This window comes from Rhinolophus hipposideros (assembly GCF_964194185.1).
Source record: "Rhinolophus hipposideros genome assembly, chromosome: 15".
Taxonomy (NCBI): Eukaryota; Metazoa; Chordata; class Mammalia; order Chiroptera; family Rhinolophidae; genus Rhinolophus; species Rhinolophus hipposideros.
The window spans coordinates 9803716-9830679 of record NC_138061.1 but is presented as its reverse complement, the minus strand read 5'-3'; the positions used below and the strand labels follow the sequence as shown (position 1 = coordinate 9830679).

General features: G+C 48.4%; 1 protein-coding gene across 2 annotated transcripts in view; it reads right to left on the bottom strand.

The window, feature by feature from the left end:
* Positions 1–26538, bottom strand: part of RGS10 (regulator of G protein signaling 10) — a 37706-nt gene extending 11168 nt beyond the window's left edge. Inside the window, exons 1-4 of one of the 2 annotated variants that reach the window (XM_081074769.1) lie at positions 26453–26538; positions 15876–15994; positions 14597–14683; positions 4735–4878 (exon numbers count right to left, since the gene is read on the bottom strand). In XM_081074769.1, coding sequence (XP_080930895.1) covers positions 4735–4878; positions 14597–14683; positions 15876–15994; positions 26453–26501 — 399 coding nt within the window. In that variant the 5' untranslated portion in view covers positions 26502–26538. Of the gene's footprint in view, positions 1–4734; positions 4879–14596; positions 14684–15875; positions 15995–21030; positions 21149–26452 lie in introns of those variants that run through there. The other variant, XM_081074770.1, reaches the window with a different exon arrangement.
* Positions 26539–26964: the final 426 nt, after the last annotated feature.

The window sequence follows — 26964 nt, the reverse complement described above, 5'->3', positions numbered from 1 at the left end:
TATGGCGAGCACACGAGGCACTGCACTAAGTAAGCACTTCACAGATACGACTGCATCTTATCCTCACAACCACCTTATCATAACCCGTACTTCACGACTGAGGAAACTGAGGCACAGAAAGGGACTGCATCTTGCCCAAAGTTTCACAGCTACTAAATTCCAAAGTCAAAGAACAGGAGGAAAAGCCAGGTCTAAGGAAATGAGGTTGTGGGTACCAGGGAGCGAGTTTTTCCCATCCGGGCACGGGAGGTTTGTGACAGCTTCCCTGCATAGCTCCAGGAGGCAGCAGTTTGCCAAAAGCCCCATGTTACAGATGAGGGTACGGAAGCCACACCAAGGAAACGGGCGCACCTGGGGTCAGACGGAGGCAAGACTGGAACACGAGTTCCCACTTCCCCCTCCTGCTACCCTAACATACAGTGACAGTGAATCTGAGTCCAGGAAGTGATGGGCTGGGAAGGGTAAGGGAAGGGGCAGGGGGCAGGCCATCCGGGGACAGATGGAGCCATGGTCAGGAAGCCGAGGGTTCGCAGCTGACTTTCTAGTAACAGAGATGGCTCTGTACCAAGTCATACGCATTCTCTCACCCAACTGGTGAGGGACAGGCACACCCGGAGCTGGGGAGCAGAGCCAAGGTGCCGAGCTATCAAGAGAATCAAACCTTATTATCCTAACTGGCACATTCTGTAAGTAGTCACCATTCAACATCCTTGAAATTAAACTAGTTAGCACGGCGTGGGGGCCTAGGCCCGGCCAGTCCTTCTGAACTTAGTCTACCACCTTCACCACTCTCTGCACGCCAGCCTCTGACCTCCCACAACACACCCAGCAGACCGGCCCCAGGGCCTTTGCTTCTCCCTGGAAAGTCCTGCCCTCAAGTCTTCTCACCTGTGACCTCTTACCACTCAGGTCTCAGTCACCTCTTCAGGGAGCCCTCTCTGGCTACTAGATCCAAAGGTAGCCCCTGTCAGTAGCTCTTAGACCATCAACTCTTTCCTTTCCTTCTTAGCATTTCTCTTTTTCTGTCTACATCGGAGGGGTATGGAATTCCTCGCTGCAAACACAACTCCTAGCACAGTCCTTTGTACATAGTAGGTCCTCCATCAATGTTTGTAGCATAAAGCAATGAAGGAAAGAACAAATCCACACACTAGCAAACCAATCAGAACTGAAATAGACCTCCCAGGAGTGGATTTTTTAAAGGGGGGAAAAAAAAGACACTGCAAAGTATCGTAATTGAAGAAAGCAACTTTTTGTAAGGTCACCTGCTCCCTTCTGCTTCCCACAACTTAAATTAATCCCACAGCCCACCTTTGACTCTAGGCTAAAGCACCAGAGATGTGCCCACAGCTCTACCCACCTCGCCTGGCTTTGCCGGCACATGTTGGCACACAACTGGACCCTGTCAGCAGAGCCAAAGTAAATCAGAGAACCATCTATCCACGCACATGAGTTTTCCAAATGATAGAATTATAAACTTCTCATGAGATATCGTTTTGATGAAATGCTTATTAAAACGCCTAACACAGTCTTCATAGAATGCGCTGGGAATGATTTCAGTTTTGCTCGGTGCTTTGGGGTCATTAGGATCACTAACCGTGCCACCACCTCATAGCACAGGGATGCGCCCCAGTGTGGTGTGTGGGCTGTGGGTCCCCATGCTCGGCGGCTCCACATTACTGTGCTGTCATTTATGTTCAGCATCATTTTTCTATGTCTCCACTGACTGTTAGGTATCACTTCATGGCTTCCACCAGCACTTCAAATCCATCGTGACCTGAAACCCAGAACCTGTTAGAACAGTGTGTAAACTAAGAATTAATAGGACTGAAGACCCAAGACGCTTTCCTCTAAGTACAAAGCAGGGATGTCAGCTCATCTCCTCTAATACTCAGGGACGATCACCCCATTCTTCTAGGTTCCGGCTGTGCCGACACACTTCACACTGCCCTACCAGCTGCCTCCTGGGCACAGAGCACTGCCCGTTGACAAGGGGCTGAGGCCACGTGAAGTTTTCCTGGTTGGGGCCTGTGAGGGCTCAGAAGCTGCCTGTTCAGACAGTTCCGCCATGGAGCCAGCAGGCTCAGTGAAGTCAAATCAAAGCTGTTGAGGAGATTTCTTCAAGTTATGTGAAATCTTGTGGCTCCAAACATGTTCCCCTCAGCTTCCAACTCCTTCACTAGGAAAACTGGGCTATTATGGGGGCCTTTTGGGAGCAGAGAACCACAGACTGCGCTGAGTACACATTTTGGTGGTTACCAGCAGGGCCCTCGAGAGGAGAGTTTTCTGAAGAGAAACAGAACCCAGAGGCCCTTCCCAGGGACTCACTGTGGAATCAGCTCAGATTCCAAATGCCAGTTTTCACTCAACTATGCTTTAGGAAGATAGTGCCTCTTTCTCTCTCTCTCAAATCAATAACTTTCAACAACAGGGTAAGAAGTACTTTCTTTAAACAGTTTAAGCTGCATTGTGCTGCATTTGTTATATGTATGTGCACATACATATTTATAGCACAAAAATGAAGGAAAGTGTCGAGATCAAATGGTCTTTAGTGATCATCTCTAGGCATGGAATTATGAATTTTGTCTTTATATTTTGGTTTCCCAACTTGCTTTTATGTAGCATGGATAACTTTTACAGTTAGGTAGACAAAAGTGATTTTAAAAGTATTTTTCTTTGTCACTTAAAAAAACAAGATATTTCTCTGTCCTTTGTGTTTCTTCCTTTCTACACCAGCTAAACCTCCCGACGTGTGAATCTAGTGAGGTGTGCCTGAAACACCGAGGTCCACTCCACTGTGAGGTGTCACAGGCCTAACTGCAGGATAGCTGTGTCCTTGGGAGCCTGAGGTCCCACCACATGGTGCCCTGTCAGCCTGTCTCATTCCTCGCCCCCACCTTGGCGTGTGCGGTCCTGGAAAATGGGACTGCCTGTATGCAGCTGGCCTTTCCGATCCTTCTGCTCCAGCTGGATTCATGGGGCTCGGACAAGCAGAGCCAGCTGTCCAGGCTGTGAGTGTGGCAGAGAGAATGCGGTCTTTGAAGGCAGGTGGATAAGAGTGAGTTGGCCTCCAGTACTTCCTACTCCCTGTGTAACTTGGTGCTAACAAATCACTTGGTTTCCCCGACCCTTGCTTTTCTCTTCATCAAAATGGGAGTAATACTCACGGGAGATGAAATGAGATACTACATGCCAAGTGGGCATCAGTCACAGATGGGCAACCCCTGAATAGTATTATTGAAAACACCCAGAACACAATTGGCTTTGGTGCAGGTTCTCAACCCTGGCTATGCATTAAAGTACGATAGGAAATTTTAAAAGACTCTGAGGTCCAGGTGGGGCAGACATCCCCATGTGGCTACAGTCATGAAAATGGCCTTTTGACCATACATTCCACTTCCTTTCCCTCCAAAAATCCACGTCCATGGCATCCTTCCCATTGTCTCAAAATCACCACCTCCAGGAGGCCCTCAGCAAGTCACCCATGCTAACCAGGTTGCCTTGATTCAACACCCAAATTTGACTCAGGATTCATATGGAATTTGCACTTGCCACCGTGTCAACTGGAAAACATTCTTAAACTACTTCTCCTATTAGTGTTCTTCTACTTGTGTATTTGTTTTGTCTGGGATGCTGAGCAAAGATGAGGCCTCCTGCATGCTGGGACACGCTCTGGACTCTGTGCACATTCCAAGTGGTCAAAACAAGGCCAACCCCTCCAGTGGGCCAGTGGTTCTCAAAGTGGGGTCACAGGACCTGCAGCATCCCCACCACCCGGAAGCGTGTTGGGAAGGCAAAGTCTCAGCTCGCCTGGGAACCATCACATCTGACAGTTACCTCTGGGGCTGGGGCCCAGTATCTGCTTTAACAAGTCCCGAGGTGGTGCTGGGCTTGCTGCCATTTGAGGATTGCTGAATGAAGCTAAAAGCTAGTGTCCACCTATGTGCCGAGTGAGGCCTTCGCTTCCTCCGTGAGGATAGAGCCAGCAAAAGTTTGAAATCGGTCTGTGTGCCACTGTCTGCAAGTGTGCGTGTCACCTCTCAGAAGAACGGAGCACACTGTGGATAATCACGTCGGCAAATTCGTGTCTAAATAAGTATCTCTGGAACGCACTTTCATCCCTTTGCCTATTACCACCAGAATTTGCCAGAAAAGTGAAGTTTGCCCCTTATAGGTCTGTGTTTTTAAACCTAATTTTTCCTCTTTAAGTGAAATGTGTATGCTGCCAGATGTTGACCTTTTCGTTATGACTCAGGGGTCTCATTACGAACCAGGTTATGGTATTGGGCTACCAGCGGTAGGTGGCGATGTTTGTGTATTTGCACAAAAACAGCCCCAGGTTCCTTGCCACTTGGAATCCTTATCCTTGCTTTCCGGAATTTTCTGTCAGCTCCTACCTTCAGCAGTTATCACATGTTGCTTCCTCAGTGTGGGTTCCTCAAAGGGCTCCAGCCTCCCTCCTAATATGGGTTGAGAAGACACACAACCTTGCTGGCTCACACTGTGTGTAGATCAAGGGTAAACAGACCTGAGGGAGCCTACTGTGGGTCACACCTGGAGCCTGGCTTTGCAGTCCTCTGTCTGTTACCAACCATGTCTCCTCACTGTGCCTCAGCCCGCCCAGCTGCATGGGCGGCTTCTAGGGTGTGTCACACGCAATGTTTCACTGCATTCTTCCAGGCTGGGGATAAATGTTGGGTTCAAATCAAGGTGCAGGTAAGGAAGTCAGGTTACCTGGTCCTGGAGTTTTTGGAACATCAGTGGATGCGGTTCTTCCAGTATCTTCTCGTTGAGCCGGGACTGCCCCTCGACATTGACTTGTGACGAGGCCTTGCTGGACAGAAAGGTCATGTAGATCTCCTTTGCCTTTTCCTGCATCTGGGGGAGATAACAGGGAGCTTGTCGGTCATCTGCGAGCTCAGCCTTTCCCGGCCTGAGCCCAGCTCTGTGCTGTGTCCAGGCCTGGGCGCTCTGGCTGCTGCTCCAGAGCTAAGCTCCATCTGGGGAAACTCATGGTCGGCCCAGCCCCCACCCCACCCCTTCCGTGTACCTGCAGCCACATCTCCTGTCACAAAACTGCTACATTAGCCATTTAGAAATGATGATGGAAAGACTCCTGGCCCAGACTGAGTGACATTCGGTACCATTTGGGACCACCCTATGAATTCTCCAAATTAAAGATTCATAGAAATAGTATTCAGTCCTAAAAAATGAAGTCCTCATACATGCTACCACATGGATGAACGTGGAAAATATTATGCTAATTAAAAGAAACCAGACAGTAAAGGCCACATATTACATGGTTCCATTCATATGCAATATCCAGAATATGCAAACCCAGAGAGACAGAAAATGAGTGGTTGCTCGGGGCTGGAGGAGGGGAAAATGGGAGTAACTGCTTCATGGGTAAGGGGTTTCTGCTGGGGATGAGAAATTCTGTAACTAGATAGTGGTGATGGCTGTGTAACACTATGAATGTACTTAAGACCACTGAACTATACACTTTAAAATGGTTAAAATGGTAAAAATAAGAAGACTTAAAACAGTTAAAATTCATTATGTGTATTTTACCACAATAAACTATGCATACATATCCCAACCGGTTATCAAGCACGTATTTATGCTCCAGGCACATGCCAGGTGTTTTACAGCCATGGTCTGTTTTCTTTATCCCATGAATATCCAAGCCAAGTGCCATTTTCCTGTTAGTGCCACTTCCCTGCTGAGGATGTGGGGGCTAGGAGAGGCGACATGGCTTATTCAGGAGCCTGTAGGGAGACTTAGGACTGTGTGGCTCCAAAGCCTTGCGTCTCTGCTCAGTTCCACTCCTGCGAGACACATTATCTCCTCCAGGTTGTGCGGTTTGTCAGCCTCCCAGGGCTGGGTGTTTTTTTCCAGGTAACAAGATATGAGTGTGAGCAAAGGAGAGAAGAGTGACTGCCCATCTGAGTCCCGAGAGCAGTCCTGCTGGAAAGCGTCGGCCCTAAGTAGGTACTGGCCCTTGAAAGCTTTGTAAGCAGAGTTGGAAAAGTGTGCACATCTGTGCTTCCAAAAACACCGAAAACCAACCTTGGCGGATTCAGGAACATGCTCGCAGCAAGTGCTTTGTCTTAAACACAGCCTGCCTCCTTGCTGGGGCTGCAGAAGGGAGCCTGGTCCCCTGACGGTTCTGTTTTCTCTTAGAGAAAGGAGACTTCCTGTACTCACACCTCCCAGCAGCAAAGATGGGGGCTGTTTCTCTAAACATTAAGTCCTAAACTATTACCTCACCCTAAAGAGCAAGCCAGATGATAAATGCCTCTGAAATGCAACCGCAGAGCTATGACTCGTGGGGGGAATCAGGGGGCTTAGAGGCCTGGAAAGCTGCCATTCTCCCCCAGAGAGCCCACCTGGGGCTCCACACATGCTGCAGAGCTTGGCTTAAGAAATCCCAGGCTCTGAAAACCTTTGCCTTATGGAAAATACCAGAAGACTTCAATACCTGGTGCTTGGAAGGAGGAGAAAAGCAGTCCTTTAACTTATTTTGTTTCCAAAGACTAGTTGACAAAAGTCCCTAAAAGGCCACGGCCTTGCCATCTCCTGTCCCCCAGAAAGACTGTCCAAGTGGAGGTCGACACCCAAGGCCATGGTATTGGTTCTTGATAGACTAGCAACACAAACGATTAATCAATGCCAGGTCCAAAGACACGCAAGTAGCGTCTTAAGATAAATACGGCTATTCCAAGGGAGAAGTCTAGAGACCATCCTGGAGGCCCAGGTGGGTCTGCTTGCCTCTCAAAGACCCATGAAGCCACGAGCTTCCCTCCCACCACCCACATTCTGTGGAAGGAATATTGTTGGAAAACCACGTCCTGTTTTAATACTTCATAAAACTATCAACCAGTCAGATTAGCAAACTCCACACAGAGCTCTGGAGGCAGAAATCACTTCAGGCATCGCCTCCCCCGTGAACACACACACACACACACACACACACACACACTTCAGGCATCGCCTCCCCCGTGAACACACACACACACACACACACACACACACACACACACACACGGCTTCCAGATGAATCCAGGCTGTCTCAGTTCTTTCTGAAAAGGAGAAGTGTAATGAGTAGCTTGAAGCTTAAAGGGGGATGGAAAGGGCAGGAGGACAGGAAGCAGGTTCTGGGGAGCCTGCTCTGGCTGTCGCAGCCCTACTTGCATGGCCCCAGCCACCCCTCCTGAGTTCAGTCAGGGAACGGGGTGGGGTCCCTGAGGCACCCCATCTTTGATTGACCACACACAGGGGAATGGCTTAAGCAGCAGAACTTATCTGGGCTGGGATAGGAAGCGTGACTGAAAAGGGAAACCTTGAGACTGCCGACCGACCGCAAGCTGGTCACGGGAAGGCCTGGTGTCCACGCTGAGAACACTCAACAAAAAAGAAGAACCGGGTCTTTTGAGTTATTTTAGTAGATTTTTCCAGTGCTCGGTTAACCCTATTCTGGCTCCTGTCAGGATAGGAACAGAAAGAACACCCCCCCGCTGGTGGAGTCGCCCAGGTCTGTGACTCTGAATGTGACCTGGAAGGATGGCCGGCTTCTGTTCTCTGGCCTCCTGGGGAGGGTCAATGTGCTGACATCCCACCCTGCCCCAGAAGGTGCTGGAAAAGGACCCCAGCTGGGCCCACGTGGCGACTCCTGGAATCAACTTGAGGACTGTTTGTGGGAGCGTTTGCACCCACAGGAGCTCCCCCAGACACCTACCCACGAGTCCGGGACCTGGCATCAGCCATAACGACACTCAGGCAGAAGTCACCACTCAACTGCTGCGTCCAGCCAGTGAATGTTTAGGGGAAGCAAATTCACTTTGGATATCAGCTCCAGACACAGAAATCTACTCCGAAGAGCGGCAAACACGTCAGCCATCCAAAGCTCAGAAGAGCAGTGCTTTGTATGTTCTGGTTCCTCTCCCTCATCCAATACACGTGCTTAAACTTTACCCATTGGAAAAATAGGACAAAACCTCCTTTTACTCCACGCCCCCCTAGAGCTAACAACCTCCCCACCCCTTGATTTCTTATTGAAATATCACAAAAGAAAAGCTCGGGCTGTGTGTCTCCATTTTCTCCCTCCCACCCACTTCTTAGCCCACTCAGTATGGCTGCTGCCCACCTGCAGCACCGCCTCCCCCCAGCTCACTGATGTCTTCCACGTGGCTAAGTCCCTCAGACCTTTCTCTGGACTGCTTTCCAGCCCTAGCCCTGCCCACCACTGCTGCCCTCTCAGGATTCTCCAGTGCCTCTGTGTCTCTATCTGTCTCCTGTCCCTCTGTTCCCCTCCCCCATAAATTCTGGGGTTTCCCAGAGTTCTGCCCTAGGCTGGCTTCTCTCCTAACCACATGCTCTCCCCCAAGATTTCAGTCCAACTGCCCCCAAAGCTACTGACCATGTAGCCAACTGATTTCTAAAAATGTGGGCTTGAATGTCCCACAGACACCTCAAATACCAAGGAAAGAAGTGGCCTCCTCCTGGCTGGTGGGTCCTGCAGTCTCTATTCCAGGCAGCTGGGAAGAGGGATCCCCCAATACGTCCCTCATCCCCACACGCTGCCCGTCACTGAGTTCTGCTCACTTTGCCACCTGTACTCCCGTCACTCTGCCAGAGAACGACAGTGGGAAAGGACACATAAGAAAATTAAAACATCGAGCCACTACGTTTTTTAACATCAGTTTCAGATAGAGAATGAGGCAAAGAAACTATCAAGCAAATGATTCAAGAATATTTCCGAGAACTGGCTCAGGAAGTGGAAAGCAGTTGGAGGGACAGTGAGTGACTCCACAGAGAGCAAGAACAAACCTAAGCACCTGCAAGACTGGGGATGTGGTGCCAACAGGGAACATCCCAAAATGGCAGGAACTCAGGGGCATCGGGTACCCCGATGGAAGAGATGAGGACGGCAGCAGAAACAAGCCCTTAGACCCCCAGGTCCCTGCCGCCCCAACCCTGAGCATTCAGGTGGTCATGTCCCTCGCCCTCCCTTCCCCTCCCCCCACCATTCCCCTCCTCTCCCTCTACCCCTCCCCTCTTTTTTTCCCTCTCCTGCTCCTCCTCTCTCCTCCAGACTGGAGTTTTCTAAAGAAATTGACTCAGGGAAGCTGCTGAACTGAGGCACGAAGCAAACCAAGGATGAGATGCTAAACAGTGTGAGGGCGAAGTGAAACTGTGCATACAAACTCCCCAGCACATTTTTCCCAGTCCAGTTGACTAGAGATGTGTTTAATTTATAAACATAGTGTGGGGCTGTGGTCACCAGGAAGAGACTAGAGGGTTCTAGTCTAGAGAAAGCAAACAAATAAACAAACAAAGCAGAAAAAAATCAACAGAAGAGTTTAAAGATAAAGCTGAGATCTCCAAAGTAGGAACCAAAAGCCAAAGAGATAAAAACAACAGGAGGGAAAAAAGATAAAATTAAGGGCTCAGTCCAGGAAAGGAGGCCCATCTCTGGAAAAGACACCAGAGAAAATGGGAGGAAAGAAGTTACCAAACAATAATGATAAGAAGAAGAAGAACATAAGAACATTTCCCAGAATTATAAATTTCCTGATTAAAAGGCTCTGTAAAATGCCCACACAATGAATGAACCCCACCCCGTCCAAAGCCTCTAACTGTGCAGTTTTAGAATATTGGTGATGAAAAGAAGATCCTATACTATTAAAGAGAGACAACAAGAAAACAAAACAAAATAAATCAACTTACATATAAAATACCGATTCTTAACAAAAATAGAAGACAATGAGACAAAGTCTTCAAGTCTCTGCAGGAGTTTCAACCTAGAATTCAGTTCAGTTCTATGCTCTGTCACATTACAAATGAAGTGGAAGAGTAGGAATAAAATAACACTTTCATTCACCAAGATCTTAAACATCTACCTGCTAGGTCCCCTTTCTCAAGAAGCTATTTCTGGCCATGCTCCACTAAAATGAGGAAATGACTCAGCATGGAGGAGGACCTGGGTCCGGGAAACAGGAGAAGGGCAAAGGGAATGGCCAGTCGTGGCAAAGGAAGACCTGGGGACACCGCAGTAGGAGCTGTGACCCGAGGGTCCCAGGAAGACTGTCCCCAGGTGAACCCGGAATGCAGAGAGGAGCTGAGAGGCTGAGCCTGTACAACACCATATCGAAAATAAGAAAAGCAAGATGGTCCAAGGAGAAGAAAATGTAATTGCGGCATCCTCTTCGGTTCAGCAGCAAACAATAAACAATAAATATTTTCATAATGAAAATGCAGTAGACAGGGATATAAGCAGGTGAAACCTCAGTTACAGTAAGAGGAAGTTGGCAGATAACATTTAAACGTGATAAAGAAAGCACAGAAGGAACGGAGGCGCATGGCAGGCCAATGCCAGGCCCAAGACCACCTGAGAGCAGCCATACTCTGATCAGGCTCCGCCTAGACCCGGCCAAGTCCACCGAGACAGGCAGAGGTGGGGAAGACACAGCCCAAATCAGAGGGAGAGCGAAATCTGGAGGGTGCTGAGCGATGGAGGGAATTAATCTTTCTTACTCCATCCACTTTGTGAAGTGAATGAATTTCACAGAAGGAGTATATATTATTTTTGGATTTTTTTTTTTTAAATAATAAAGAAGGTAGTGTTTTAGCCTTTTAGGAAAACCTTTACTATTAATTTAAATAAGAATAGCAAACACTCTAAAATCCTGGATCATGTTTTCGCAGTAAATAAAATAATAACAAAAATAATAACTGTGATGGACCCCTCCCCATAACTCTGTCAACTGTAGAACACAATAAAAATGTATTAGTATCATTATACCTAATATTAGTGCAAGTCGTCAGAGCTGTGATTATTAGAAACCTTGTGCCATCCCAATTCCCCACTCCCACTCACAGTTTGGTCTTTACAAATCTGTATCGGCTGCCATATCCATTTCAGTCCTTGTCACATAGTAAACTGGCCCAGTGTGCTGAGGAACGAACGAACGAACGAACGAACGAACGAACGAACGAATGAATGAACGAACGAATGAATGAATGAATGAATTCAGGGGCAGCCAAAGAATGAACATCTTGTTGGAGTTTTTTCTGAGGTTTTATAAAACATAAATGCTGCTTTGTTTTAGAAAATAGTAATATCTCACATGCTAATTCATGGGGAAGAGGCACTACATAGAAAAATTGTAAACCATAAAGAATGTACAAAGGGAGCGAACTGCCTTGAAAGCAGACTGCTGAATATGGACACCTGGAACGTACAACCACCCCAGGAACTCCAAGGAGGGCGGGGTGGGGGGCGTCACCCGCCCAGGTTCCTACAGCCCCAGCATTCCCACCATAAATGCACAGTGTGAACACCCTCCCAAATTAAGGGGCTGCTTTCCAAGGGGCGAATCACAGGCCAGGGAGGACAGTGAAGACACAGCATGGTTCTACTGTTTGGAGCCTCTGAGAATATCATGCCCAACAGGATGGACTCATTATGGCTAGCCACAATGCACACTGCACACTGCAGCCACCAGGTGAGAGGGAGGCCAGGACCTCGTCCACGGTAGATGCTTGGGTGTGAGCTGCCCTGAGTGGGAAGAACCGGAAGTATAGTGTGCCTGGCACTGTTCCAGGCACTCAGATACAAAGATCTCAGACCTTTTGGAGCCTGCACGACAGACGGAAAAGCAAACAATACTGTAGATAAATAAAGAAATTATACAAGTGTTCAGATTAAGCCAGTAAGTGCTATGGAAAGATTCAGCTGGATAATCCTTGTAAAAGAATGAAAGACAAACCAGCACGGAGCCAAAAGTGAGGTTCGCATCAATCCCACCACTGCCTTAGTTCACTGTAGAGATAAACCCTCCACAGACGCCGTGTTGGGTCAAACGCAGTAAGTCTGATTGTGCAATTCAGGGCGGCCGACTTCTCCCTGTGCTTCGGTCCTACTCTGCATTTTTAAATTAGTGACTTAGAACTTACTCCCGGTTTGACTTCCCCTGCATCCAGACCCGCCAGAGCATTCACAGGTCCGGAGTCAGAGAGCTGGTCTGCATCCTGGCTCTGTCCGCACCAAGCAGGCGGCAGAGCTGAGCCATTGCTCATCTCTGCAACCACAGGCTCCGGAAGGATGGGAGTGCTCAGGAGGCTTGGTGTAATCACCCAGACTGAGGGCTGGACAGCACGGGCGTCATGGCTGCTTCCTCCCTTCCTGTACCATCTGTATTCTCAGGCAGTTGATGGTGAGGCAGCACTCAGTGCACTGAAGAAATCACCAGGCACCTTCCAGGCTTAAGGACACAAAACCCTCCAGAAGTCACATGCTGGCTATCAAGGGTGTGGGGTACAGAGAGCAGCTGACACATTCTGCACGCCCTATCTGCAGGGTGTGCACGGGCCAATGCAACCCACCGCCACGGCTTTCCAGGGTTCACCTGGGCACCCAGGCTCTCCAGTGGTGGCCCCACCTGCCTGCCAGCCTCCAGCACAGCACAGCCGGGCTGCCCCTCAAGCACAACCCTCCCGCCATCTGGGCTTCATTTAGCTCTTCTCCCCAGGAATTCCTCCCCACAGGCTGACCCCTCTTCCAGGAACATGACGCCCACCCCCAAAGCTCCACTTCACGTGCCAGCTTAAACGGCATTTCCCCGGGGGAGTTCCAGACTGCCCACTGCCTGTGCTCCCACAGAACCTACATGCACTTCCCATTTCTAGATTCGTCATACTTGCAAAGGTTTTACAAGCGGCTTTCCCTCTCCGTGCCTGTTCTCCAAAGCTCACCTGTCTTATCGCTGTGTGTCTCCCGTGCTTTTCTCCAGGCCTGGCCCTCCACAAAGAGCTTGTGAACTCAATTGAGCTGAAGGTCGCAGCAGCATAGCCCGCAGGAAAACGCCTGGGTGCCCTCAGAGTGCTGGTTCAAGCCCCAGCTGGGCCGCGGGGAGGGGGACCTCAGCTTCCTGGTTTGTCCACCGCAGGGGTGGGCTGGTCAACCCATAGGCCCCTCTTACCTCCAACCCACAAAGAATAAGGCAGAGCAATGGACACCTATCTGTTTGCCTGCTTGACTCTGAGGGAGGGTTTTAGCGTGAGGCTGGACGAATCAATTGCACAGTCCAGCATTTATGGGAGGTTGTCCCTGGGCCCTGTCCTGGTTGCTGGGGGCAAAGGAGGACAATGAGTACTCCTGCATGAAGGGTTGCAGCCAGCATCCTAGCTTTCTAAAGCAGGCTCTCCCACCTGCTCTCAGAGGCCATTCACCACCCAGGAGACTCAGGCAAAGTCATCCAGGGAGGAGAAGCCGGAGGAAGCGAATGCCAAGGGTCATGCCGCAGACTGCTTTCTAGGCCAACCTAGGAAATTCAAGCTAAAGGGAGTCTGTCTTAGAATCCATCCTTGCCCCTACAGAGAGGAAGGCCACATGGCTCCATCTTGGGGAAAGTGTGTCTGAGTCCACTAGGGTCTTTGAATAAACCAATGACGAACCTTTTTCAAGCCGTGGCCTACAAACACGTAATGATGCTGGTTTCATGGATTCCAGCTTCTGGAGACAGACGCTCAGTGACTGGCAGCCCACAAGCCACCTGGGTGTGTTTTGTTTGGCAGCAAACGTTTTATATTTTTTTTTAAAAAATAGTTCTAACACTTATAAAATCAGATAAGTTCACATAAGAATCCAAAAGTCCAGCTTCTCTGAAGAAATAGGCAGCACTGGGCTGACGACGGAAGAAGCCTTAGGAAGAAAGGCCCCCTCAGTGTTCTGGGGGTGAGGGTGCGCAGAACTGGAAGTAGCGAAAGCCCAGACAGACACAGACCCCAAAGCGTTCACTGCCAATGTCAGCTCACCAACCAGCTGCAGCCCCTGGAGACAGGGCAGCTACTACCCCCGATGGCCCCAGGCCCCAACAACTCCCTACAGCCTCACACCAAAAGCCTCACTCATGTACCTTACTTACCGGACCCTGAAGGCTTTTAGCTGGTGGGCTCTTAGAAATCCACAGACACAGGCCTGGTAAACACACCCAATTCATAGGTCTCTTCTCCCACAATCTTCTCCATCTCCCCTTAGACCCAACCTTCAGCGCCAGAAAATCTGGCTGACATCAGAATTAAAGGCTACCTCCTGCAAAGAGCACACATCTACTCAGGAGAACAGTCAGAAACGTTTTATGTGGGATGCCTGCCAACCACAGGGTGTTTCGTAAAGATATACTGAATAATTGACAATCTATCTGATGCCCACTCTGCTTTTATTGCCAAATCTGCTTATCATTGTACTACCTCCATACAAAATGCCACCATGTCAAACTCCGGGGGGAACATCCTTATAACTTATTCATGAAGGAAAAAATCGTACATGAAGATGAACTCTGAATGATACCAATTGTTATTTTTACTCTAAATATTTATCCATTTGTATAGCTCCATTTAAAAATGGATTAACACACTCATTAAAGTTATGAATATTTGAGCAACACAAAATGCCTAATCTGAGGCTTAAATTTTCCCAAATCCAGATGGATCAGATTTCTTTAGGCAATTTCCAATCTGCTGGACAGACAGCTGTAACTTTATGAGAAAAAAAAAAATGATCAGGAACGTGATTAAAGAGTAGAAGAAATACCTGCTTCTTATCTTGCGTTTTCTTAAAATCTTCACATGCTAGCCAAAATAAAACGTTTTCTTCACTGAATTCCTTTTTTAAAAATTCCTATGGATACAGAGAAGAAAAAATATCAAATAGTATTCTAATTAAAAAAAAAAAACATAAACGAACAAATAATGCATTTCCCTTCAAGGACTGATTTGGCAAAATCCAATAAATGAGCATGATTTGATCACCCTGTGACAACTCCACCCTGAAAAGCAAAGCTTATGTTTAATGTTAAAGCTAGAATTTCATATGCATTTCAACTTAATGGCTTTGACATTGGGAGGAAGAGGAAAAATGAAGCAGGCGTCTCCTCACAGTTCTAAGCTTACAATAAATTATCAAAAAGTAAATTAAAGTGGAAGATATATTAGTTCCTTCCAGACTGTGTTTAAACAAAGTACATTCCTCTAAAATCAGGCCTATTTTTTTAAACAAAAGAGAAGAAAACATATTAAGCATGTCCAAAAAGGCCAAGATGAAAAAATACTCAAGTTGGAGGTGCGTATTTTTCCTTTTTGGCAGATAATGGGAGGTCAGTGGCCCAGAAAAGTATTTATTCTGCTGGACACAGGGGTGTCCTCCCTGAGAGGAGATCTAGAGGGAACTCACAGTGGCCTGGGGTCCAGGAACGTCACTAGCCCAGCCCGCTGTCCCCTCCCAGGGGACCTTGGGACCAACAGCCTGAGGGCTTGTCCTGGCCTGGCCCAAGGCCTGAGAACAGACGATGGGACTCAGGAAGACACAGGCATTCTTCAAATTCACAAGTGCTCCTTCTAACAAACACCTGGAGTTGCTGCTGGCCAAAAAAGTTATTTCTAAGCAGCACGGATATGTCCCCATCCCTCAGCCTCCTCTCAGCTTAACTTCACTTTGCTAGCTGTTGTCCAGTCGGCCTCGTTCTGTTACAAGCCCGACACACAAGAGAACAAACCTTCACATCAGAGAGATCCAGACCACCTCCTCCCAGGTGTCAGAGAGCTGGACACTCTTTGTAGATTTTGCCAATGAGCATGGTACCTCTTCCCCACCGCGCCTCTCCCATCCAGCCATACAAAACCCAGAGACAGTCTGTGTGCGCCCTCCATGTTGGTCCATGACCACCCGGGAAAGCCTTTCCACCTGGGTCGCCACAGGTGAGAGGTCCTTATTCTCCAGACAGTGTTAACTGGCCTGTGCCCCCCCCCCCGACCCCCACATCTCAACTTCTTCACGTGTCGCATCAATCCCTCCAACAATGAAAACGGCAAACCCGAAATCTTTTCACGCCTTCTGGGTCTTCCAGCAGATTCTCCAGCGAGGCGGCCCAGCTGGCTGTACCCTTGGGGTTCTGGTGGCTGCTGCAGGCACTCCCGTCACTGTCATGGATATCTGCAAAGCAAAGTTCAGCCTGTGTATGTGGCTCCAAGATGCAGTCCTTCAAAAACAGCTGCACATAATGGTCACCGTTGTCGTCATCAGCACTGTGGCTAACAGATTTGAAGTTCCGTGCCAGAATCTATTCAAGGCTCTTAACCCAGGGAACTCATTCTAGTCCTGACAACAATCTTATGAAGTAGATGCTACCATTTCCTCCATTTCCAGGTGAGGAAACCCAAGGCTCAGAGCGGTGAAAGGACAGTCTCCTTACATCCTTCCCCTACCTGTCCACGGACCAACCACAGGCAGCGCTTGGGTCCAATTCAGGCCCTCCTGCCAAGCACCGGGGCACATCGGCGACTCCTTCCCCATAACACTTTGTGCACAGTCTTACAATTATCATGCTAGGGTGTTGTGACGATTTGCACAATTGACTCTGACTGGTCTTAAAGTTCCCATAATCTTTTTTTTTTTTTTTGGAATAAAAGGGAGGGATTTTATTCTTCTGCGTCTAAGGATTTACAAATAAGGGTGTTTCCTTTTTAAAAAGAGAAGAGTCAGTGCTGGCGGCCTGAGAAGGGGTTGTGGGCAGATGGGCTGGGCCAGGCCACCCCATAAATCTCTATCTTGCATCTCCAGCTCGTAGCTGATTGCCTGGCACACCTATAAAAAGTATGTACCAGGGCCAGGATGAAGGTGGGGAAAGGGAGAAAGGTGCAAAATTTAAGGGGGTTGCCTTAAGACACTCAGGTGTCAAGATAAATGATGTTTTCATGCAATATTTTGAAAAACCAAAATTAATGAAAGATATTCCATAATGAACAAAATATCAAAATTTTAAATAAAGACAGGATCATTATTACTGATTTTTTTCTTTTGCTCCAGGCTTCAATATGGCTCAACATCACACTGTTACTATAGATACAGAATGAATGAATGAATGAATGAATGAATGAATGAATGAATGAACGAACGAACGAATGAAATGAATGAATCTATCTTTGTACCTGCACCTCTGCTACACTCTCTTACTCAAGACACCTAAAAAGCTTCTTGACTGAAGGATAGGGGACAAGGGACCTCCAACTAACACACCTGGCCACTTGCCTGAAGGAGGAAGTGACAACACAAACATATCTCATTCTATAGAACTTGGCCCCTTCTTAGAGTCAAGGAAAACCCATGGACTGTCACGTTGGAGGGGACCAGGTTCCAAACCCAGTTTGGCCAATTCGGACTGTGTGACCATGGGCAAAATTCTGTGTGTAAAATAAAGATCATCCCTCTATCTCTCAGGTTATCAGAAGGATTACAAGAGGAAGCGTGCCAGACCACCCAGAAGCTCAGAGAGGACTCTCAGCAAAAGTTAGTCCTTCTCTCCCCTTCCTTAAAATAAGGATCTGAGGGTGAACTATTTTTAGACCTAATATTGTTTTCTCCATTGCCCTTCTTTTTTTCTTCAAAGTAGAGACATTTTTCTAAAAGAAAGGTTCAAGTCTAGGAGAAAAACAAGCTTGAAATTAAGAAATCAGCTAAGTGAATCACTTAAAAGGATAAATGAAAAACGTCTTATAAATGATCGTCACTGCAAATAACTAGAGCACACCGTACAGTTTAAAGAGGTTTTTGGAGGAGAGTTGTATCAGAATACATTGGACTTAACAGTAATTCAGCTTCCATGATCTCTCATATTCTATTGGGGCACAACACATAGTTTAATTTCTCAAGCAGCTGAGGCTCCGTCTCCCAGCTTCTGGGAGAATTACCTGGAATTTAGACACTGGCTGGCAGATTTGGACTAAATAAAGCAGAAGCCAGGAGCCTGGCAGAACTTGTGTTTTAATACACGTTGGTGATGGAGCACGTAAGGGAATTATTTGGGACAAATCCATTCCTTTAATTGAGAAACAAACTCACTCGAACACATCACAAATGGATCTGACGCTTCTCTAAAGTGAATCTTCAGTTCGTGGATATTAAATTAGTTCCCTGCCCTCTTTGCAAATGCTAGAGTGGCAAGCTTCTGAACACTGAGTTTCTTCCCAGTGAAGTATAAATCAAATCAAAACGTCATTATTATGAGAAATTTCTGCAACAGGGCTCATTCCGCCAAGCATTTCACTAATTTACTCTTCTGTTCTTTACCGGGAGAATACAGTTTGACAGCTGACTCCATTTCCCCCACAGAGCTTCTCTTAAGGAAATAAATGGAGGGACAACAAGTTCGCTGTTCCAGGAACAATTCTGAGGCAGCTGCAAACTTCTCTTGCCATTGCAGAAACACTGACTGGCCCATAAGTTTTCAACCTTGGTCTGAAAGGATTCCAAAACTGTTGATATCCTTTACAATCATAAACCAAACCACATTTTGGTTTTCACTGTCGCTCTGTCATGCAAATAAATACACTGGGTAGATTTCCCATTTAGCCAAAAGAGTGCTCTGGTTAAGCAGATCTGGTTAACTGAGAGATAAGTGAGCTGGCCTCGTCATCAGACAACTACCTCCCCTCACCCTTTATTTCATACACTAATTATTTGGCATATTAGGTTTCTGTGCCAACTTTCATTTGAACAAAAAGTTTCACAATTCAAAACCCACCAATGTGATCTTAGAGCCTGGGAAATAAAGGTCCAGAGGGTAAAATGGGTCCCCTATCCAAGGTGACCCAGCTAAGGAACTGCTGGATGGAACCTGACTGTCTCTCCATTTTGACTAAGGCTATGTCTTTTTTTTCTTTCTCATTCCTTCTTAAGTGGTATTGATATAGATAGATAGCTCTGGATAGATCAGCATTTGCCTACTCCATTCACTTAATGGTGTCTCTCTTTTCCTAGTCATTATCTCCAACCTCCAATGAGACTGAGCAGAGGCCACTCCAACAAGCACTACCCTAGAGATTGCCCCTTACCTCGGGGCATTTCCATTACTCAGGATCTGTCTCCTGCGCAGGAGATGTCCGCTATTTGCTGATGTAAGTAAGGGTTTCCTAAGCCATGTCAGTTCACTTTAAATGTTACAATGTGTAGGAGAAAGAAATAACCTTTCTCCATAGCAAACAGCTTTACTTCTGAACTTCAGTTTATTCTAAACCTAAGAATAAAGCAAAACATAGTGTTCACAGTTTCCCAACTCATGGCACTTGGAGCCACAGAGATCCCATATATTTATTTTCTCTTTTCATAGATAGAAGTTTCCATTTTAGATGGATTACACAAGAAGGTAGTTTGGAATGCACAGGTGGGAAAAAAGTTACGTTTTTCTTGCAGCTTTAACATCACTCAAGTTTGTAAGGAGTTGGTGATAACATTAGTTTGTTTTGATTTTGTCTAGCTCTATTTACTTGTGTTGTTGTGCAGTTCAACTGTCAAACATTTTTGCAATGACAAAAAATGTTGTCCTGCCTCCTGGACTCTTGAAAATATTTTAGATCTTCAGAGTTTTGCAGGCACAATACTTATTTTTCAATAAACTTGTCTTCAGATTAGTCTATCATTAGCTAATAATAAACACACTTGTTTACAACGTGCTGGGTTCTGTTCTGAGCTTTTTACATGGGTTAAATCATTCAGTTCTCACGATGACCCTCTGATGTGGTTAATCTTATCCCCACTTCACAGGTGAGGAAACTGAGGTACAGTAACTTGCAAGGGTGGTCCAGCTAGGAAATGGGGAATCATGGTCCAAGCCCAGGCAGGCCTGCTCCAGAGAGCTCTACTGTTGTATTTATTTCTGTTATCTGCTGATCGTTACACTCAGAGGCCAGAACACACCAGCCTTGAAGAGAATGATAACAATTATGCTGTGGGAAAAGACTGAGAAAACTGGGTAAGAGTCCAGTTCCATGCAAACAAAAACTCCTATAAGACTGGGCCAGAATCATCCAGCATGCAAACACATGTACATACACTTTCCATTTACATGTATGCTGTTCTATGTGGTTTCTGGCTTCAATAAAAGCCATTATTTCAAAGACAGTGCAGTATCACGGTGCAGATGGCTGAGGCTGGGTGCTCGCAGCATATTGCATAATGCATTATTCATAGATTCTATGATGTCATATCTATCAGAAATCTCCACACATTAATTCCTTGGAAATCCGTACTCAAAAGGCATCTGTAACACTTATCAGAACTGAATGCTTGCAACATGGATTCCTGCTAGTAGTCTGCAGGAAGGTCTGGACGACGGGTCCTGCATTGACAATTTCCCCAACTCAAATAATATTTAAGAACAATAAATATCCAGCTTCCTCAACAACAGAATCAACTTACATCGTCAAAAGCTATGTCCTAAGTACCCCAAAACTCACACCATATTTTTAAAAGCAAACTAAACATTCAAGGCCAGGAAAAGGCAGAAATGTTAACCCTAAATTCTAAAGTGGTTTGGTACAACCCATACACACACACTTACACATGCATGCACACACACACACACACACTTCCCATACTCCTTTAAAATACTCAAGGAAAGTGCACACCCCACAAAATGTATTTAAATCCTCGTATTACCTATACCACATCAAACAAATTAAAGAAAAAAAAAGTCATCCCACTTAGGAGCAGTGAATCCGTTTGTTAAAACTGGAGATCTATGTAAGGCTCCGGAGAAACTGGGTCATGGAAACACTCTATCTTCTATCTAAATATCTCTTAAGTGTTTATTGGCTCCAGTATCTAGCTTCTGAGAATAACTACCCTTCAAGCATGCAATTCCCTGGGTGGGGAGGTTTGCATGAACTGCTACTAGCAGAAAATAATAATAATAATTGAAAAGTTTTAAAATAATCATAATAATAGCAAACCTCAAAGAGCAGAGCAGACCAACAGTTTGCAGAGGGTTGGCTCGGCTCAGAAACGGCATCATGGCAGTTTTCACACGAAGTCTGAGGCCGCAGAGACAGCCAAGTGCTCAGGCTGTGCCGCGAAAGGTCGCCTGTACCTGTGTCTGTACACCACACTCCCCGCCAGCGCTACTCTGTCCCACCACTGCCCCAGCGATGGGCGAGCTGAGGAGATCTACCACAGGGGTGGGGACCATTCCTTACGTTCCATGCTCTGGGGTCCACCAGGGTGGGGGGAGGATGCAGCCTCAAAATCCACTGCCTTCTCAGAGACACTTTGGGCGAGACAGGCTGGGGACTGCGGGGCTCCCAAGCACCCTTGGGTCCGAAGGAAAAACAAGCCTCAACATCCTCTTTTGAGTGGACTAACTAAACAACAGATGGCCACTGTTTCTAGTTTCTACCAGTGGGGAAGGAAATAAGAATGCTGCACTGTTATTTGTAGCCTCCCTAGAATTCTCACTTTCTAGGCAAAGGCCCAGAAAAAAATAAAACTACCCAGGAGCCCTACCCTAGGGGTGAAAGCGAAGACCCTGTCGTTATTATTTTTTTTTTCACTTTCCAGAAGCCCTCATGCTTCCTCTGGGACATGACGTTTATGCATAAATGTGCCCTCACTCTCCTACTCTGCGTCACTCTCCCCTGACCCCTACAGCGAGGCAAATAAGTGACATTTTCCCTCCATCACAGTCAGGTAGACTGCATTTCTCAAAAATAAGAGGTGTGTCTTTCTCAGGGTCAATTGTGTCTGGCACTCATGTGTAGATGTGTATTGATAAATGACTTCTGATGGATTGGTGGGGGTGAGGCAGAGAGGAGGACGACAGCTGTAAAAATAGCTGGCATTTACTGGGCACTTACTAGATCCCGTCTCAACTTCACAACAGCCCTTGGAGATCAGGCCCTTTGTTGGCCCATTGTACAGATGAGGAAACTGAGGCACAAAAAAGTTAAACAACTTGCTCCAAAGGAGCAAGCAAAGAAGTAGACGAGGTAGGATTCAACCTGAGGGTGTCTGGCTGAAAAGCCTGGAAAGGGAAGGGCAGTGAAAATTGCAAAAACTGAAAGGCGGGCCCTTTTTCTCACAGAACTTAAAATTAATTGAGAAGATGAGACCAGGAGATCCCAGGTGGCCGTCTGCCCACAATGCCACAGATGGGCATGAAGTTTTCTTCATTGGTCCATGGGGAAATGAGACTAAGAATAAGGAAACAGTTACCAAGTGAGCTGTGTTGATAGAGTAAGGACAGTCTGGGTTTTTTTGTTTGTCTGCTTGTTTGTTTTTAATAGCCAATTATATTTATTTACATAGTACAAAATTCAAAAGATACAAAAGGGAGCACAGTGGAACAGGTCTTTCTCTTACCTCTGTCCCTCAGTTACCCACTTCTTCTCCCTATTAGAAGATTCTTGTGATCAGGATAGTTCTTTACATGACATTATATCTTTCCGACTATTTGGGTGTTAAAACATCCTTGCGTTTGTGGAGTGATAAAGATGGTGAATGATGGATTTGTCTGTTTTTAATGTCCTGCCTGGAGAAAGGAAGAAAATAAAAAAAGAAAGAAGGAAGGAAGGAAGGAAGGAAGCCAGGGAGGGAGGGAAGGAAAGAGCAAAGTCGTCTGCTCCATATTCCTTCTCTAAATATATTTTAACAAGATGATTAAATAGATACTGTGTGAGGTTGGTCAGGTAGCTTTGCACGTGGCTCGCAGATCTGAGTTCTCTGCTCTGTCCTTTCCGAAATGGGCAGCTCCAGACAGGTCCCTGCCCTAGGCGGCCTCTGCAGCTGTCCGGGGAGAAATGAAATGGACAGGCTGCATTTCAGGGGTAGGGAGGGTGGGAGGCAGGAGGCCTGGAAGAGCGGGCCTGTTGGAGCAGGGAGACCCAGCTTTGGAAGACTATGAAGGACAGAGAACACCCCTGGGAGCAAAGGCACAGAGGTGGGAATATCCAGCCACCCAGGGTCAGACTGGAGAGCAAAGGTAAACGAGACTGGGCAGGCCGGATCACAGGTCCCTGAGCGCCCCGCAGGAGAGAGAGAAAAGCTGACCCACAGGCACTGAGCAGGGCCCTTGAGAGAAGGGAACTTGCTTGGAAGGGAAACTTGTCCCCGGAAGTCCGCAAGGGACTGTGTCACTCCTCTTATCGAGGAACTGCTGCTGTTGCCTGCCTGGCCCCCTCAGCTCCCACAGCCATCTCTCCAGCAGCTGCTGTGGAGAGCTATCTAGGGGAAGCAGAAGAAACTGGTCAGAGTAAATTTAGTTACAATTTAAACAGCAAGTTCTCAGAGCCCAATGTCAGGGGGCCGAGGGGATTACTCAACCCCAAGGGGGAAGTGACTCAGTTCACCCCGGAAGCCCCAGGAAATGGGCATCTGTCTAGTTTCCAAAATTCCTAACAGGGAGGAAAGGAGACATCAGTTCAAATACAGTCAATGAAGGTAAATACAGCATCATTGGCACCTCCACTCACTAGTCTACCGGCTGCCGATGGTGATGCTCAGAGCTGTCCCCATAGGCTCATCTGGCTGTGGCCTGACCACACCGGAATAAAAGGACACCCCTTGGCCCAGCCCACCCACTATCTCTGTCCCGGCTCTTCTCTCCCTGAACCTGCAGGAGGGGGCCAGTGACATTCTGCAGGGAAAGTTTCCCCAGAGGCCAAGACACTCTGTGGCTAGATTGTTAAAACAAAGACATTAAATTGCTATGTCAACTGTCAGCTTTAAATAAAAACTTAAGCCCAGCAATAAATCTGAAACTGGTCCCAAAGGTTTAATGGGATAATGTATAACAGGCCCCAGAAGGAGGGCCCAGGCCTGGCTGGCGGGGTGGGGATTTCCCTGATGGTCTCGGTCACAGAGGGTAGAGGGCTGTGGTTTTTCAACGAAGCAGCATTGCCATTACCCTCAATGGTGCAGGTAGTCATGACAGGGGCAGGGTGGGTGGGCAGAATCCTTCAGGGGGTCCTTGCATTTCAGTGGGGTGCTGTGGAAATGCAGCCCACTCTCCCTTCCACCTCAGTCCCCAAGATTGAATGGAAGGGTCCCGGGCACGGCCCAGAAAGCTGCATTTTATCAAGCTCCTTCCTCCTTTACTCCAAGGGGTTGGTGAACACACTTTGAGAAACCTCAGAAAGGGAAGGGAATCACACTTGGAACCTTGGAATTAGGGGTTGGGAACGCCAAACCCTCAGCTCAAAACATTGTCTCCAATATGATTTTGCTGAAATGCAGGAAAAGTCTAGAGTGAAAGGCACCAAAAGACAGGAATGCAGCCAGGTCCAAAAAAGAGGTCCAGCAGGGGCGGATCCTGCTTTTCTGGGGCTGGAAGCTTACACAATTTGGAGAGTTACTTTAGGGAAATTCATTTAAAATCACCCCCACACACACACAAAAAACAAAACAAAACAAAACAAACAGTACAGGCACTATGGGTCCCTCGGCTGGCTTCTTAGTACCTCCGCCTCGCCTGGAGGCCCACATTCCCCCGTTCTCACTCAGTTCCTTCTGCTGAGTAGTGATCACCAAACTGGCAGAGGCTCATTGGTCCTTTCCCATCAGAGGGGTAGACTTTAAACCTAAAAATTGTAAGGAAATTGGGCTCTTGGACGCCAGGCATCCAGTACCAACCCATGATTTTTAGCTGCTGATCTATCAGTAACCTAACCAGATTTCAGCAGTCTTAACATAGGTTGCCCCGAAAAAGGTACATCCATCCCACTGGTGTCCCTAAAACTATGCCCAGTCTTTCTGAGGTGCAACCTGCCCACATGCCACAGTACCCTAAAAACATGTCTGTACCATAATTCGGTTGCTTTATGTGGAAGATTTCAACCCCAAAATGATCCAAAGCAATGAATAACCTGTACAGGGGTGTTCACAGCGGCTCTATGATAATAGAAAAAGGGGGAAAGAAAACAGCTAGCTAATCATTACTCACTTATTATGTGCCAGGCATTGTACTAGGCACTTCATATGTTTTACTGTATGTAATCCTACAACTCTGTGAAACCCAATTTACAGATGGGGAAACTGAGGCAGAGGTGTACTGGTAAACCAGCTCTCCTGGGGGGGGCGGGAAGCTTGACTTTTAGCATTTGCTGATTTTCATGGCGTAAATATTCAATGATAGCCAGTTCCAGGCTAGGGATGGTTTAGAACCAGGGCCAAATTTCCCGATAATTTTGCGGTTGGCTCAGAGGTCAAGTAACTTGCCCAAGGTTGCTGAAGGACAGAGTGGAAACCAGGAGTTTAACTGCACAGTACAGGCTCTGACCACCACTCCACAGGTCTGGGACTATCCACCAATGGGAAACGGCTAAAATGAACACCCATAAGGGACTGTTTTGACCTACAGGCAACAAAGTAAGGTTTACGTGACAAGTAACACTTACAATAACCCTATGAAGTTGTACTTTATTGGGGTTGTCCTAAATATTAAATGCAATGATTTGCATAACTTGATAGATGGGAAACCAGCTCCAATTAAGTCCTCGAAGAAGGGTAGCTATGATTATTCCATTCTGCAGATCCTTATTCTGCGCAGACAGAGAGGTTCCCCTGCTCCTAAGTGGTGGAGATTCCGGACCCAGCCAGTCTGGTTCCAGGCCATCCTCCTAACAACAGTGCCCCCGATAAAATATGATATTAGATGAAAAGAGGGTAGGGACCAATGAGTACAGACTCTTGCTATGTAAAAGTGACTCCTGGAGTGAGAGGCCACAGAAAAGCCTCTGAACTCCAGAGTCAGGCAAAGCTGCCTTTGAAAGATTCCCCATCACATAAGCTACCGTGTGATCTGGGGCAAGTTACCTGACAACTCCTGCTCCCTCCTCTGTGAAGTGGCCATAGCAATACCTGTCTCATGAGGTCGTCCTAAGGGTGAAGAGAGGATTCACAGGCCTGGGCCACAGGAAGCGCTCAAAAAGGCGTAGCTATCGTTACGAACAAAAAGGTTGCAATTTAAGGGTATGGTTTCATCTCCACCGTGGGTTTTTTTCTTCGTCCCATCAGGTGGCCCCAAATTGTGGCTCAGGCTGGCCCAGAGTGACAGCCAAGCCGACTCCTTTGTAATGTCAGCGATTCCCCGCCGCAAACTACGGCGGTGCCCTTCTCCACCCTGGTGGTCACGTTCCCTCGCGGCCCAACTCGGCTCCACGGTGCAGAACCCAGGGCGCCCGGCGGCCCGGGCCCTGATGCCCAGGGGATGCGCGGCCCCGGCCGTGCGGGCGCCCTTCACACCCACGCTGCCCGCGCGGGCGGAGAACTCCAGAACCGGGGGGACCCGCGCGCCGTGTTGCTTTCGAAATCTACCGTCCACGCTCACCGCAAAGTTTGGGGGGCGTTTGGATGTCCTTTTTGTCCCAGACAATCGCTAAAAAGAAAACCGCCGTCGTTCCTCCTTTCAGCCCAACTTCCTCCCCCGGGCGCCGCTCAGGGCTCTGCGCTCCCGCGGCGGGGGAACCGCAGGATGCGGGGCGCGCGGGGAGAGGTGGCGCGGTCAGCCCGGCTGTCGTCGGGGCCACCTCGCCGAGCCGCGCCCGGGCACAGGCGCAGGGAAGGATGCCCGAGCGCCCCTCGCGGCCTCCGGGGCCCCCGCCCGCAAGCCCCCGGCCCGCTCACCTGACGGCGGTCGCTTCCTGCTGAGCCGGCTCACCGCGCGGTTAAACATCGCGGCGGGCGCCCGGGAGGACGGCGGGCGGGCGGGCGGCGGGGCGAGGACGGCGAGAGGAGCGGGAGGAGCGGGCGGGGAGGGAGGAGCCGGAGCAGCCCCGCCCCCCACCGCCCCCGCCCCCCGCCGCCCCGCCCCGCCCCGCCCCGCCCCCGCCCCTCCCGCCGGACGCCGCGTGGCGCGCTCGGGGGCCCTGCCCGCCCACCCCCCGGTGCCAGGACGGCCCGGCAGGGTCCCCGCCCGTCGGCTCCCGCCACCCCGGTCCCCGCCCGCTCCCCGGGACACGGGCACGGCGCCGCGGGTGTTCGCGCGCCTTCGCGGGGCGGCGGGGGCCGGGTCGATTCCGCAAACCCCGGGCGCGGCCCCGGCATCCAGGACCCCAGCGCTCCCGACCTGCCCGCCCCGGCTCCGTGGGCGCTGGCCCTTCCCACCGCGGCGAACGCCGGTGGGGGCGTCGCCGGGC